The sequence below is a fragment of the Macrotis lagotis genome, chromosome 5 (genome assembly GCF_037893015.1).
Source record: "Macrotis lagotis isolate mMagLag1 chromosome 5, bilby.v1.9.chrom.fasta, whole genome shotgun sequence".
NCBI classification, from domain to species: domain Eukaryota; kingdom Metazoa; phylum Chordata; class Mammalia; order Peramelemorphia; family Peramelidae; genus Macrotis; species Macrotis lagotis.
In genome coordinates this window covers 129,459,473-129,476,236 of record NC_133662.1, presented here as the reverse complement: position 1 = coordinate 129,476,236, position 16,764 = coordinate 129,459,473, and the positions used below count along the sequence as shown (strand labels likewise).

General features: G+C 32.7%; 1 protein-coding gene across 1 annotated transcript in view; it reads left to right on the top strand.

The window, feature by feature from the left end:
- LOC141489371 (uncharacterized) overlaps nt 1-16,764 on the top strand; it is a 794,154-nt gene that overhangs the window by 110,000 nt on the left and 667,390 nt on the right. The window contains exon 7 of the mRNA XM_074190035.1: nt 14,294-14,350. Within this exon, the coding sequence (XP_074046136.1) occupies nt 14,294-14,350 (57 nt within the window). The remainder of the gene's footprint in view (nt 1-14,293; nt 14,351-16,764) is intronic.

Sequence of the window (16,764 nt, the reverse complement as noted above, 5' to 3'; positions counted from 1 at the left end):
TGGTTGAAAGACATTTAGTCTTGAACTTTGGTTTTTATTTTATAAAAGTATACAATCTTGTAGTAGTAATTGACATCTATAGAGATGAGCTCTTTGAGGTTCATATGTTAGGATGGAACTTAATCAATTTTACACCTGGTACTTTAGTATAGGACACAGTTATATTTGTGAAAACTTTGTTATGGTGATTTTTAAAGGTAAAGAAAGACAGAAGTAGAAATTCAATTAATGATAGCACTAGGTCTAAGCTTGTCTAATTTAATCCTCAGTCCAGTTTTGCAAAACAGATTGCTGTTATTTCTCCCATTTTAAAGTTGAGAAAACTGAGTCAAAAATTTAGTGACTTAGCCAGCTAATATGCATTTGAGGCTGAACTCTAGATTGAGTTAGTGCTCTCTACTGTCTTATCTAATTATCTCATAATAATATATAACATTAATTACATATTGGTTATGCATTGATTAAAGTTTGTAAAAAATTTTAAATGTCTTTTCTCATCTTGAAGTAGAGGAAATATGGGACAGAGAAATATTTTTTAACATTGTTGAGGGCAATATACTCCACTACCCCAATCCCATTGTTCAAGTTATTGAGATAAGGTCAATGAACTTTTAGTAAAGTACTTTATCTCACCCAGGTAAGGATAATCCCCTATCAACAAAACAATGGATTCCTATGGTAGTCTGAAAGAATTAAGTCTTGGAACTACAGTCCATCATCTACACATCCCTCATTATTTTATCTCTTCTTTTGGAGCTACCAGCTCTCCTCCTTACTCCTTAAAAGCTCCTTCACTCTTCAGTTAAGTTGCTTGTTTTTAAGTGAATCTAGCCTGTGGGGAGAGTGGTTCCCTAGGTAAACTCTCATACTCCTATACCTTGCCTTACTTCTCATCCTGTCATGGTGGCTTATGTCATTGATGGGGCTACTGCTAGTTCTTAGAGGATAGTGACTTCCAACTGCTTCCAAGAACTTACTCTTTCTTTTCCTTATTTTCTGCTATACTATATACATATATATATATATATATATATACATATATATATATGTATATATATATATACATATATTCAACAATACTGAAATAAACCTTTTTTGTCCCTAAAATTTCTCTTGGGTCAGAATCATACTTTTAGTTGAATTCTTTAATGTTCCATCTGAACCTTTTTCTGGCTATATATCCTGTCATCAATCTAATTCTTGGAACAAAGGGAAGTAGGGCTATTATTTTCCCCATTTTATAGATGAGGAAATAGAGTCCAGGAGCTACAGTTACTAGGTTTGAACTCAAGAATTCCTGACATTAAATTCTATTCTTTTTCCACTATGCCACATAGCTGCCAATATAACTACTCATTACACATTTGTCAAAGTACTAGGTGCAGGGAATATAAAGACAAAAATGAAACAATCTCTGCCCTCAGAGTTAGTTCATTTCTGCTAGTTCTCATTTAGACCAGACTTTGTTTATTTTGTTTCCAGAATGAAAATATGTGATAGCAGGAAAGAACCTTGAAGATCATGTAGACCTATTTCCAACCTTCTCATTTTATTGATGAGAAGAATGAGGCCCAGAGTGGGTTAGTTACGATTAATGGCTAGTTCCATAATCTTGATATAAGGATTCACTATATTAGGCATGCTCTCTTTTGCTCTCTCTCTTGCTTTGGAATTTTCAAAATTTGCTGAACATCAAAGGCACAAAAAACTCTCTCCTTTCCCATGTGCAAAAAAACCCATAAAAAGTTCTACTCTTATGAGTCAGATCAGCAAATGGCATTTTGAAGAAAATAGGTGATAAATTGTAGATTGTATTCCTTTTGATGTTAATAGTTTTTTTTAACTGTTTTTTTTCTTGGAAGGTAAGTGTAGAACACTATGATAATTTTCCATGGAGGTAAAATGTTCACTGATGGTGCAAATATTAAGAAAAATATGCTCATTTTGATCCCATTGTAATTTAACCCCTTAACTCAATAACTCAATGTAAATGTCTTAACTTCAATGTAAATGTTTTAGCTTCTTTCCCAAATTTAGCTTCTAATCCCAACTCCTTCAGAGATGTAAATCTCTTGAGATAATAGGAATAGCAACCCTTCCTTTAAATTCTCTTTACCCTTCTTCCAATATGTACAACATGCTCTGCTTTTCTCATATAAATCCAGCCTAAATCCTTGATGGGGGCTGCTATTATCAGTCCAGTTGCATCTTTTTCTTAATTCTCTTCCTTATACTGCTCTTCTTATTGCTCATTCCCTTGGGTTGCTGCTACTTCTACTGCTGCAACTGTCTCTACTTTCTTCCTTACCTGTCACTTCAGAAGATCAGTCCACTGTCTTTAACTTCTCTCTCCTTCAGTTTCTGCTAATCACAGTAATATTTAAACACATCTCTTTTTTTTGTCCCTGAATACTTCTGAACCAGAGTTAAACCAGAGTTAAGTCTTTCCTGACATCATCATACTTTCAAATCCAAAACTAGCCCATACACCAAATCATTTTTATATTTCATCAAAATGACCTCTGTATAAGTGAATTCTTAGGTTGGAGTAGGAGCAGGGATGAAGGGGGAACCAATTAAAGAAATTTAAAATGAGGTTTAAAAATGTTTTTGGAAAATATTTTTAGGGTGGTTTAGATCTTGGTTCAAATGTGATGGATTAACAAAAGTACAGTTCTGACCCACATATATTTAGGGACAAAAAAAGATTATTTATTTCTGTGCTTAGCAGAAGCCTTGGAAGAGAGAGATTAGTAGCAGCAGCAGTAACCAGCAGCAGCAGTTAGGAAAGGTATAGAGGTAAAAGAGTTTAGTTCGTGCATCATGCTTCCAAAGAATGGGCTAGCTTCACAAAGGCCGATGAGCAATTCAGTTGAGTAGAGGGTGAGTTTTTAAAGGTGTATATAAGTATATAAAGATAGGAGGGTAGGAAGCTGAGAGAGCAAAGATGAGGTTATAAGTTATACATTGATAGGGCAGTAAGCCTGACAGCAGAGATGAAGTAATGAGAAATATGTAATTGAGGGGTGGTAGTTGAAAGATTTAATTCTTTCAGGCTAGGGCAAGGATCCATTGTTTTGTTGATAGAGACTTGTCTGGTGCCTGGGGGGAAAGGATTTATCAGAAGTCCTTGCCAGGGAGGGCCAAGGTACTTTATTAAATGTTCATTGATCCCATGTATGTTACTAGCACAATGGGATGGGGGGAGGGGGGGTTGGAATCATGCAGAGGTAGCAGATTAATTATAGAACATATTTCTCCATTCAATATTTCCTCTACTACAGCAGGATGCTTATGTTTATACCACTAGAACTAGCATATCCTTAAAATTAAATTTGTGGAAGCAAAACTTAAAGTGTTTCAAAATTACCCCTAACAATTGGGAAATGTTTGTACAAACAGTGGAGTATAGTGAAATACCTATGTACTATAAGAAATAAATAATTTGAGGAATTCTAAGAAACAGGGAGGTATGTTATGAAGTGATTCACAGTAAAGAAAATAAAACCATGAGAATAATATACAGGATGCTTTGTGGTATTACTTTCTATCTGCTCTGAATATGTACCTGGGTATAAACATGCTCTCACCCTATTAGAATATAAGCTACAAGAAGGAAGAGTCTATCCCTTTCTTTGTATCCCCAGTGCTTAACATTAGGCCTGGTGCAGAGTGAGCAATGGTTTATTGACTATTAACAGCAACAGTAAAAAAATTATCAAACAGTGATGAATTATAATGAAATCTGGGAAAATTGTTATGGAAACACTTTCTGCCTTTGAGAGTTGAGGATATGATGTGTAATATGTTATATATTGTTAGATATAGATGTGTGTCAATGGATTTTTATCATTTTTGTTTCTTTAATTTCAAGAAGGATCTCAGGGGGCACCATGAGTAGGGAGAAAGTAACTGATGTAGAAACAAAAAAGGAAAAACGAAACTATTTTTAAGGAGGTAAAATAATAATAATGAATGCTGAGTTTTTTTGAAAGGGGGGAAAAAGATGTATCTTCCAACAATGATTAAAGAATACTCCCAAGTTAGAGAGGACCAAGAGGAAATGAAGCTATATAGAAGGAGTAAAAACAATTTGCCTTTGTTTCCTTGCAGTACTACTTGTAGTGTTTTTAAATCCTTTCATTTGTAATTAACTGTTGTGTATTCCCTGACTTTGAAGACCTTTTGTTTTTTACATTTAAAAGCTGGAGAAAAGCCCATTGTGAGGGCTTAGGAAGTGAAAGTAAGTCATTTAATTTTTTTCTTACATCTGATGTTAATTTATGCAAAAGCTAATAACATATTTGTTGCTTGGAACTGTTCATTTCAGAGATGCTTTCCCTCCCAACAAGTCTATTTTTTTTTTTTGCCTTTGTAGTGATCCTTTGCCAGATAGAGTTATCACTTTCATGACTTAAAATATTTTTGCCAGGGAATTTCAGTGTGGTAATCTGTTGACATCCTAGGCCTGCATATAATTATTAACTCATAAAATCAAAGCTTTCTAGCCAACTGTAGTCATGAAAGGAGATGGTAGAAGGGATGAAGGTGAAATTGAATATATGAGTGAGAAGGTAGGAAAAACAATGAAAGGGAAGTAAAGCCATTACTGATCTATAATAGGAAAAAAAGAATAAGAAGTAATATGTATAGACTTTTTTAAAAACTAAGGAAAAACTTAATTAAATTGTTGTGTCCTTTAGAAAGGAAAAGGATAATTATATTGCTGCCAATGAACCCATAGAATAGAGACAAATCTACTTTATAGGGTCATGGATTCTTATGAACATCCTGGTTTAGCCACAATTCACGATGAATAACAGATATCCCATAATGACAGCTTAAAGGTCCAATTCATAAAAATGTTATTAAAGCACATTATTTATACAGGCTTTTCCTATGCTTCTGCTCTTATTCATGACTCTCTCAAAACTGTGCTGTAATCAGAGTCAAAGTGTATAGTGGAAGCATTAATTCAATATGAACTAAGGCAAGCATACTGGAGAACCACAATAAAATCTTAGCTAGATTAATTTAAAGGGTAGAATTCATCACACCAGAGTATATTTTTAAAAGAATTACATGATATTCAGACAAGTTTTAGCTTATATCCCAAGGTCTTTACTAATGGAATTTGTCATTCAGTAGAAGGTTAGGTAATTGACAACTTTTTATATAAAATGTTTGTCTGTGTTTTGACAATTGAAAGCCTATGAGGAATGATTATGTGTGCTCTGATTTTGATCTAGATTCCTATTTTCTAGGAATTAGAACTCTCCAAAACCCATTTTGTTTTTTCTCCTTTCCTTTAAAGAAGTGACAACTTTGGAGGGTTGGCTAAAAGGGAAAGAGACTAACTCTGGGTTTCATTGATATAAAGAAGTCCCAGATAAAGAAGCTCCTTCAACCAATGCAGATTGACATCTTTTCATCAGTTCACCAATGAGATGCCCAAAACAGAGGTATCATCACATTACAGTTGACCCTTAACATTCTCTAGTGCAGCCAGAACCAGATTAAATTGCAACTTTGAAATATTTAACAAAATATGTAAAAATATAGATAGTAATTTATGATTTTCTAATTCAATATGTGACCTGCAAGGATCCTTGTGTAAACATTAGTGACCACTATTATTTGTTTTACACTCCTGAGCATTTGTGATATTTTGTAACTTGTCAGAGATGGAACTTCAATTCAATTCTTCGAGTTTCTAAGGACTGCTCTAGATCCAAGACAACATGATGCCTTTTGTGGCAAAAGTCTGGTCTGCAAATGTCTGTTCAAACATGTTATAATAAAAATCAAAAAACTTAGAAAGGTACCTTAAACATTAACTAGTCCAATCCCCTCATTGTCCTTATGAGGAAATATGATCAGAGAGTAGAAGTGACTTGCTTAAGGTCACATACTAGTAGAATTGGAAGAACATGCAAAGCTGGGACTAGACCCCAGTCTTTTGGGACTCTTAGATGACTTCTTTTCTGTTGCTTCAATTATTTATAATTTAGGTAAATCCCCAGACATGGAATGTTTACCCTTGAGAAGTTGAATATAAGGATAATTCTCTGCAAGTGTATTTATTTAGGGATTATCTACTTAGTATGCAGAAAATATTTAAGGAAAAAATGGGATGACATTGAACTACACGAAATTAGCAAAAATTGACTTGACTTTATATTTCTAATTGTTGAGGCTATGATCATAGATAGCATTTACTTTTAGATAAAATGTGAAAATATTTTTGTATAAGACATTTCACTGTATCTTTTGAAATCCTGTAGAGAATTTTTTTTAAAATTATAGTTTCTAACACTGACAGAACATGTTGCCTTTGATCCTGTAGGTGAAAAAGCCCAAGATCTAAGGGAATGAATTAATTCCTCTATTTAATTAGATGCAGTCATTAGTAGACTTAACTTGGGTATTAACATTAGAACTCCTCATTGAGTTTCCTAGGAATGGCCACAGTCATGAGTAAATGAAATATTTAAGAATTTATTTCTGGTACCTGAGATTAAAGATGAAAAAGGGACATAGAAATTCTACTTCTTGAGAAAGGTGGTAAAAATCACTACAAAACTTTCAGCCATTTAATAAGGAAACCTTTGTTTTCTTAATTAATCCTGCCATGATTAATATGTATAAGTCAGTAAGGTGATCTTATGGAAGTCATTGATCCTTATTTCCTCATTTGTAAAATGAAGTGTTTTACTGAAAAGTCCCTAAGTCCTTTCAGTCTCTAAATTTATGATCCCCAAAATAGCATTAATTAAGAATGTATTGTTTACAATATAGCCTTTGTCTCAGAAGGCCCAAATATTCAATAGCTGCTGACTCTGTGACTTCTTTTGAATATACTTTTATAAATGGCTACATTTTGGAATACATTCACATTAGCATTATGGGATGCCGTACTATGATAAACTAAGCTCCCATCAGTAGTTCAATGATCAAAGGCAATTCTAAAGGACTTGTGATAGAAAATACTGTCCACATTCAAAGTAAAAACTATGGAGCAAGACTATTTTCCATTTTTAAATTTTATTTTACACTTCATGTTTTTTTCCATCTCATTTTCCCCCTTTTGTTCTGATTTTTATTTTACCACATGACTAATATTGAAATATGTTTAGCAGAGTTATACATGTATAGCCTTATCAGATTATTCAGTGTCAAGGAGAGGGAGGCAGAAAGGGAGTGAATGAGAAAAATGTGGAACTCAAAATCTTACCAAAAAATGATTGTTAAAAATTATCTTTGCATGTAGTTGGAAAAATAAATAAATGATTTTATTTAAAACTGGCTATATCTCTTACTGAAATTACATCTACAATTTCCCTTCTGTTCTTTCGCTATTGCTCAGAAAGGGCAGCTAGGTGGCACAGTGGACAGAGCATTGACCTTGGAATCAGAAGGATGGAAGTTCAAATTCAACCTCAGACACTTGATTCTTACTAGTTGTGTGACCTTGGGCAAGTCACTTCACCCTGATTGCCTCCCATCCAGGGTCATCTCCAGTTATCCTGATTCATATCCAGTTTACTGGAACCAGATGGCTCTGGAGGAGAAAGTGAGGATGGTGACTCAGGCACAGTTCCACACACACTCAAATCCAATTGTCATGCCATCACCTCCCTGATGTCATGGTCTTCTTCAAAAATGAAGGACAAAACATTGCTCAGATAAGTTCCTCATGTTGTTTAATTAACCAGGGATGGTTCAGGATACTTCTTTTGAAAGATGAAGATATAGTAGGTGCTGAGCTATGTCTGTATGCAAATGTAGATTTAGAAACAATTTTCTAGATGTGTATATTGCTGCATAGTGAACTGAAAAGAACTAGAAGAACAATTTATACAGTAACAGCAATAGTGTAAAAATAATCAGCTTTGAAAGACTTAGAAACTGATCAGATACACAATAACAAACCACAGTTCCAAAATTCAATATGAAACATTAACAACCTTCATAGAAAACTGATTGATTCAAAGTGAAGATTGAAACATATTTTCTTCTTATTTTTCTTGTCTTTTTTTTTTTTCTTTTTGGAACATGGATTATGCAAAAATTTGTTTTACATGATTAAACATATTTTTAATGAATTCTATTTCTTTTCTTGTCTTCTCAAATATGTGGAAAGGGGAGAATTTGGAACTGAAAAATAAAAGAAAATACAAAAAAAACCCTTACACTTCAAAATAAAAAAGAAAGAAAGCAAGAAAGAAGCAATCTCCTAGAAGAGAAACTCAGTTGCTTTTGTGCCAAATTTCTTAGATGGAAAAAAAGGTCAAAGGCTAGTACCCTTTTTACCTTCATACTTTGAGTGTTTGGTCCCTCCATTTTAAGGACAAAAAAAGGCTAGATGGCTAATCTTTGTTTCCTTAAAATGGAGGTCTATAGGCTATACTCCTAACTCTTTGGACTTTATCATTTCCAGTGCTGGCAAACCCCCATACCCTTTTTACCTTCCTTTAAAATATCTTCCTCATAAGAAAAATAAGCTCTTTTGAGGGTCAAGAATGCCTTTTTTCCCTTACTTATACTTATTTGTCAGTACTTAGAACAGTTCCAGGTACATAGTAAGCAGTTAGATTTTTTTCTAACTTTTGGGAGCAGAAACAAGAAAGCTGAGTTGAAAAATCACTTAGCTGAAGTTTCCTAATATTTGTTTCCAACAATTTAAAAATAAAGCATTAAATGGAATTCTGGATAGGCAGAATAAAAAAAAAGGCCAGTGAGGCATTTTTCCTAGAAAAAGACAATTTAAGAGCTTAGAAAGAGAGATCTGTGCCATGGGGAGTGTTTGCTAACTTGAAATCTACTGGATGAATACTATTTTTAGCAGCAGGTGGTCATGACAGAAGTAGCAACAGTTTTGGGAACTCTTAAATCAGAGAAAGTGAGGGAACATGGCACCTAATCATAAAGAGACTAAAGGGACATCTGTGTAAGCATTTGATACAGGACTAGACTCAATTCATCAACTCCATTGTCTATACCCACCTGAGTTATAGCTTAAGGATGAAGAGGAGCACTTTTGAGTTAAGTGAGTGGAAGCTCTGAAGAACTCATGGGCCTTTCCTGCAGAAGGACAAGACCAGGAACAATGAGCACACCTCTCCAGATTATACTATTTTGAAAGTCCCCAAAACTTCCAGATCTTCAGAACTTTCTCTAAAAAGAGTGAAAAAAAGCCTACAGCTTGACAGTGCCAATCTCTTGCCAGGCTTCTTCCCCCTTCCAATGCTAGGAATACAAACCAATTTAAAATAAAGCTCAAAATAAAAATAATATGATGGAAAAATAAGAAAGCACCACCAACGAAAAGAACTTCACCATAAAAACTAATAGTTGGTTTGATTGGTGGTCTTGTCCTTGGTAATTGAAGAACATCAAAGTAACGTTCACTATGTTAGAGAGGAGTTATTGTGTATGACTGTGACCAATCAGAATGATTCAAATCAGAATGCTCTACCACTAATTGGGCACAGATAGTTCATGTGAACACCTAGAGCGGTTACTCTAAAGTTACATATCTCATGTTTCCTTTGGGATGCTTCAATTCTGTCTTGCTCATGGAGTGCAGCATCCTCTCTGAAATGGGCATGCCATGCTGGGTGTTTCTGTGCCAGTGTCTCCCATGCTGTACAATCAGTTCTAAAATTGAGAGACCTTCAGGATGTCTTAGTATTACTTCTTCTGACCCCCTTGTGAGTACTTCTCCTTTGTGATTTTTCCATAAATTAAAAAAAAAAACTACTATGGTGACAGGGAAAAGCAAGACACAAACTTAAAAGAAGATAAATCAAATTAACTATAAAACAATCAAAGAAAAATATAGATTAGACACAAGCCCAAAAAGAATTCCTGGAAGAACTATGATTTTCTAGAAAAGAATTTCTAAAAGAATTTCTAAATTTCTAAATTTCTAAATCAAGTAAGAATATTGGAGGAAAAATTAATAGAGAAGTTAAAGTCAAAGGAGAAAAAAATCAACAGTTTGGTAAAAGAGACACAAATTATGCTTGAGAAAACAGAACCTTAAAATTTAATAAATTGAAAATGAAGATGTAAAAAATTCACTGATAAAAATAACTGCTTAAAAAAAGAGAAGTAGCCAGATTGGGGGGAAAAAACTATGTACAAAAACTCATTGAAGAAAATAATTCCTTAAAAACTAAAATTGGCCAAGTGGAAGCTAATGATTACATGAAATATAAAAAACAATAAAACAAAAATCAAAATAATGAGAGAATTGCAGAATATGTAAAACATTTCATGGAAAAACTAGTTACTTGGAAAACAGATTGAAGGTAGATAACTTAAATATTGGGCTACAATTAAAGCCACAATTTAAAAAATGAACCTGGATATCATATTTCAAGAACTTATTTCAAGAACTCAGAAAATTACACTGATATCTTCAGTCCTGTGGTTAAAATAGAAATCAAAAGAATCCATTGACTGTGTCTGAAAGAGATCTCAAAATGAAAATTCCCAGAAATATTAAAACTAAATTCCAGAGTTCCCAGATCAAAGGGATAATACTTCAAGTAGTCAGAAAGAAAACATTTAAATATAAGGAGCTACAGTTAGGATCATATCACCCCTTATTCCTGAAAGCAAAAGAGTTGGGATTATAACCAAGAATAACCTACCCAGTTAAATCAAGTATAATGCATCGAAGGGGGGAAAAAACTAAAGAATAGTTAATGAAATAGAGGTTTTTTCAAAGCATTCCTGATGAAAAGACAAGAGTTGATTAAAAAAATTTAACTTTCAAATAAAAGACTCAAGATAAATATAAAAAGGTAAACATGATAGAGATATCATAAAAGACTCAATAAGTTTAAACTGTTTACCTCTAATATAGCTTTTAAATGTTTTATAATTATTAGTATAACTAGAAGGATTCCACAAAAAAAACAGAGGGAGCAGAGTGAGTTAATTCATATTGGGCATGTTTAAAAAATGGAAAAGCAAGAAGGAGAGTTGCTGATGAAGAATGAGGGAAATTATTTCACATTAAAAAGGCATCATGCAAGAAAGAGTTTTTTTTAAGAGTGGAAGAGAACATGGCAGATGATAGTTGGGCAAAGCTTGAACTACCCTCACATCTAAATTTGTTCAAAATGGAAAAAGGAATAAAAAAAAAGAAAAGGAAAACATTCACATACTCAATAATATAATCTATTTTATCCAACTGGGGAATAATAGGAGAAGGGCACAAGAAAAATGGGGGTAATAAAAAGGAGAGGGACAAAAAGTCATTGGTCAGAAGCAAAACATTTTAGAGAAAAGACAGGATAAAAGAGAGAGAAGGATAAACAAAACAAAATAGTATGAAGAAAAATGCACAGTTAATAATTATAACTAAATGTGAATGTGTTGAAATCACTTATAAAATGGAAGTAGATAGAATAGATTAGAAACCACAATCCAACACTATGTTGTTTATAAGAACACTTGAAACACTCAAATCAGAAAGAGGCACACAAGGTTAAAATAAAAGGTTGTAGCATAATCTATTATGCTTTACCAGAAGTAAAAAAAAAAGCACAGATAGCAGTAATGATTTCATAAAGCAAAAAGCAACATTTTTGTGATTATTTATTCTTTTCAGTTTTGTCTGACTTAATACTTCCTTTGGAAATTTTCATGGCAAGGATACTGGAGTGGTTCATTATTTCCTTCTTCAACTCATTTTACAGATGAGGAAAGTAAAGTAAAAAGGATTAGGTGACTTGCTCAAAGTCACACAAATAATAAATATCTGAGGCCAGATTGAATTTAGGTCTTCCTGATTCCAGGCCTAGATCTCTACCTACTGCAACATTTACCTGTAAAAATAGACCTAATTAAAAGAGATAAGCAGAGAAACTATATCTTATTAAGAGGTACCATAAATAATAAAGTTGTATGAATGCTAAATATATATGCACCAAATGATATCATATTCTTAAGGGAAAAGTTAAATGAATCGCAGGAGAAAACAAACAGTAAAACTGTATTAGTGAGTGATCTCAACTTTCCCCTCTCAGAGTTAAATAAATTTAATCATTAAATAAAGAACAAAGAAGTCAAGGAGAAGAAAAGAATCTTGGAAAAGTTAAATAGGGTAGAATCTTAGAGAGATTGATAAAGAATAAAAGGCAGTATATGTTTTCCTCTGCTATGAATGGCATCTTCCCCCAAATTTTCCATTCTTTATGGCAGGGCTGTCCAAAATACAACCCATGGGTCACATGTGACGCACAATGTGATTTTATTTGACCTGCCTATGGGTTTTAATTTTCACAAGCAAAAAAATAAAATAATAATTTGCGTGGAATGTGTATTGCATTTTTTTACTTCCATCACTGATAAATAATCTCGTTGATGTTAATTTTGTTTGGTGTTTTTAAGCAATATTATGTATAGAACATATCACATAGAATTTTCAATCTGTGGGATGCTTTCTATTTGTTTGATGCAAAGTAGTCCCTGTGCACCTACCTTTATACAGTTGTGTTGTCCCCTTGTTATTTTGTGTTTGCTTTTGTGCTTTACACCCTTCACTTATCATATTGATACACATTCTCCCATTTTCTTTTTTTAAGGTTTATTTTTTATTTTTTATTTTTTGCAAGGCAATGGGGTTAAGTGGCTTGCCCAAGGCCACACAGCTAGGTAATTATTAAGTGTCTGAGGCCAGATTTGTTCTCAGTTACTCCTGACTCCAGGACCAGTGCTCTATCCACTGAGCCACCTAGCCACCCCTCCCATTTTCTAAGTAAAAAGTATCATGACTTTTTATAGTAATGCCTAAAACTAAGATGAGACTGCAAATTAACTATGACATTACTGTAATGTATTTTTTATTCTGGGTGTGGCCTTCAAATAATTATTTTATTTTAATGTAACTCTAAGATAGCCTAAGGTTGGACAGCCCTGCTTTAGGGCACAAAAACTTCATCATAAAAGGTAGAAAATTTAAGTTCAGTTTTGCAATTATTAATTCATATTCTCTGTGATTAAATGCAGTTATTAACTTAAATTATTTATATTTAATGGACTGTGAAAGCATAACCAAAAAATTAAGTGCAAACTAAATAATCTAATACTAAAAAAAATGAATGGTTCAAACAACAAATCAGAGGAACATTCACAATGTAATTAGAGAGAGTGAAAATGATGATATAGCATTCCAAAGTTTGTGCATTGGAGCCAAATCAGTACTTTGGGGAAATTAATCTCTCTCTCTCTCTCTACACACACACACACACACACACACACACACACACACGTGTATAAAATTTTTAAATGCAACACCCTTTGACCCAGAAATAACCCTATTGAGTCTTTATCACAAGGAGATTTAAAAAAAGAGGGGAAAGCATCTATTTATACAAAAAATATTTATATCAATTCTTTTTTGTAACAAAGAATTGGAAATTGAGGAGATGCCCATTAATTGGGGAATGGCTAAAGAGTTATGGTATATGATTATGATGAAATACTGTTGTGCTATAAGAAATGATGGCTGGGATTATTTCAGAAAAACCTGAAAAGACTTAAAGGAACTGATGAAAAGTGAAATAAACAGAACCAAAGGAAGCATTACATAAAACAAAAGGAATATTGTAAGGATAATAGATCATGAAAGACTTAAATTCGCTGATCAACATAGTGATCCAAGACAATTCCAAAAGACCCATGAGGAAAAATGCTCTGATCTCCAAAGAAAGAACTGATGAACTTTGAACGCAAATTGAAGTATATTTTTTATTTTTATTTTATTTTATTTTTGCCTTTTCTTTTGCAACATGACTAATATGAAAAAAGTTTTTCCATTGCTTCAAATGTATAGTTGATGTCAAATTGCTTGCCTTCTCAAATGGAGAGAGAGAATGGGAAAGAGTGAAATTAGAATTCAAAAATTTCAAAATGATTATTAATACTTATTTGTAACTGGTAAATATATAATGAAATAAAAGTATGTTAAAATAAATAAATACTTGTTTGCTTGCTGATTAGAAACCAACATGTGATGGGATCCCAAATTTCACTTTGTTGGAGACAGATTAAGAGAGAAATTAATAGCAATATTCACTTAGCTTGTGAATGTGTAAAAATTCTTCAGTAAAGATTGATTTTTACATTTGTTAATGTAATGGTTTGGCCATGTCTTAATTATTTCTATGATTCAAAAATGTTATTGTTAAAATTATCATGCCACATTATTTTAAAGTGTAATCTGTGATTTTAGTATTAGTGTACAAGAAATAAAAGACTATAAATTCTTTCTCAGGGAAAGAAGATGAAAAGAAGAAAACTGAGAAGAAAGTAACTTCTGAAACTAAGAAGGGTAAGGGAATTTTAAAGTTGGCCATATGTTTTAAAATTGTTCTTTTTTATTGTTCATGGCAGTTGTTATTCAAGTTGAAAACAATGTTATTGATTTAACTGAAGGGTTGTCTTATCCTATTAACTATTCTCACCTCTAAAAAAAGAATAAAACAATACTATAGTATTATGATATTTGACATTGTACTTTTAAAAATGATAGGTCTGTAGGAACAGGAAATCTTGAGTTTTAAGTTCAGCCTCTGATATATACTGACTCTATAGCCATGGATAAATCACCTAAGCTCTTAGTGACTCAGACAAGTCTCTTAAGCTGTAAATTAGAGAAAAAGTACAAATCTGCATTGGTGCACTTCCAAATTGGGAGTTTCCATACCAATGCTATTAAAGATTATTAGTAATATGCAGATTGGCATAGGGATGTATTTATTTTTTAACCTGCAGTCAATCTGATGCTATACCTAAACATCTACATTTCTATTTAGATTTATATCTAAATTTCTATATTCTAAATACATCTAAATATTTATATATCTATATCTATATATGCATATATGCATATCTATCTATATATATTTTTTCCAAGGCAATGGGGTTAAGTGACTTACCCAAGGCCACACAGCTAGGTAATTATTAAATATCTGAGGTCAGATTTGAACTCAGGTACTCCTGACTCCAGGGCCGGTGCTCCATCCACTGCGCCACCTAGCTGCCCCTTAAATATTTATATTTAGATCTAAATCTAAATAAAATAAGTTAGAAGATATAACTTATAGTTATGTCTAGTACAGGTCCAAACCAAACAGAATAAATAATATCATACCGTACAAATACAGCAAAATACACAATATTATTTTTAAGAATATTCTAGTAAAGTCTAAGCTCCCAAATTCTGGAATCTCAAAAAGTATTCTCTCAAAACCTTTCTCCAGCTTTAAAGAAACTGACAGGACAGTCTGTACAATTTGATAAAGCTGGAGAAAGGTTCTGAGTATGTTTACAGTCATCAAAAGTGTGCCTGCATTGGAGTATTAAGAGGCTAGTCTCCAATTTGCCTGCAGCGCAAAGAATTTTTGGTTATTACCACTCTCAAATATAATCTACTCAATTGCAAAGAAGTTATATCCTCCATCTGTAAAGGAATTACAATACTGACAAAATTAAAGATGCATGAGATATTGGAATTAAAAAATATTGTGATATTATATTGCAACAAGGTGATCTAATAAAAATAGAACATATTTCACTGCTTTCAGTTGTTTATAGTATAATAAATAAAAAAAAGCTTGGTGGTTATTGTCAAAAACATCTGTTCCAATGGCACAAAATTTGAAAATTCAGAATTATCTTCTTACCATTCTGAAGTCTCACTATAAGATTCCAGTAAAATAATAATAATGAAGGTGATTATATTGGAAAGTAGTATGCGTATCTCATTTGATCCTCACAGCAATCATGTCATCAATTCTGAATAGCTTTTTGAAAATATGTTTTGTTGGGGTGGCTAGGTGGCACAGTGGATGGAGCACCGGCCCTGGAGTCAGGAGTACCTGAGTTCAAATATGAGCTCAGACACTTGATAATTACTTAGCTGTGTGACCTTGGGCAAGCCACTTAATCCCACTGCTTTGCAAAAAAGAAAGAAAAGAAAATATATTTTGTTGCTCTTATTCATTGCATAGCTATTATGTGTCAGACGACAAATCTTGAACTCAGAACTTCCCAAACTCAAATCTGGTCCGGTCTCCACTATGCTAGAATGTCTTTCATAACTGATATAACAAAAAATAACAACATATTATAATACCAAGTAATGATAATTTCATTTTCTCATAATGAGCACATGAATATATATACACACATATACATTCTTATATATTCAATTTCACATAAAATTAAAGCAAAATTGAAGGAATTCTCTAGATAAATTAATGAAAATTATTTGCAGTCTTTCATTCTGATGATATGACTGATATAGCTGCAGTTACTAGAAGCAATCACAGAAGCCATTTCTATTCCTTTAGGAAGAATCTAGGGAGTCTCTACTGCCATCCAACAAAGTTCTATGCTTTGTAATAACAGGAATTTGATTAGAGGGGGAACTCATAAAATTGACAGCAGTGATTCTGATCAATCCCTTTCATACTTATATGTGACTAGGAATCAGACAATATGAAATGACATTATCATATAAATATAATGAAATCAATATATAAATATATAAATATAATGAAACAATGAAATATTTCCTTTGAAATAATTTTGTAATATTTAGCAAGAAAATGGCCCTCAATGATCAATTTTCTGCCTTTGAAACTTTCATGCTCTTTTTTCTCCCTCCCTGAAACTTCTTTTATGAAATCAGAGTAATATTTTGTTTAAAATCATTCCTATTTGATGTTTATTTTTAAAATT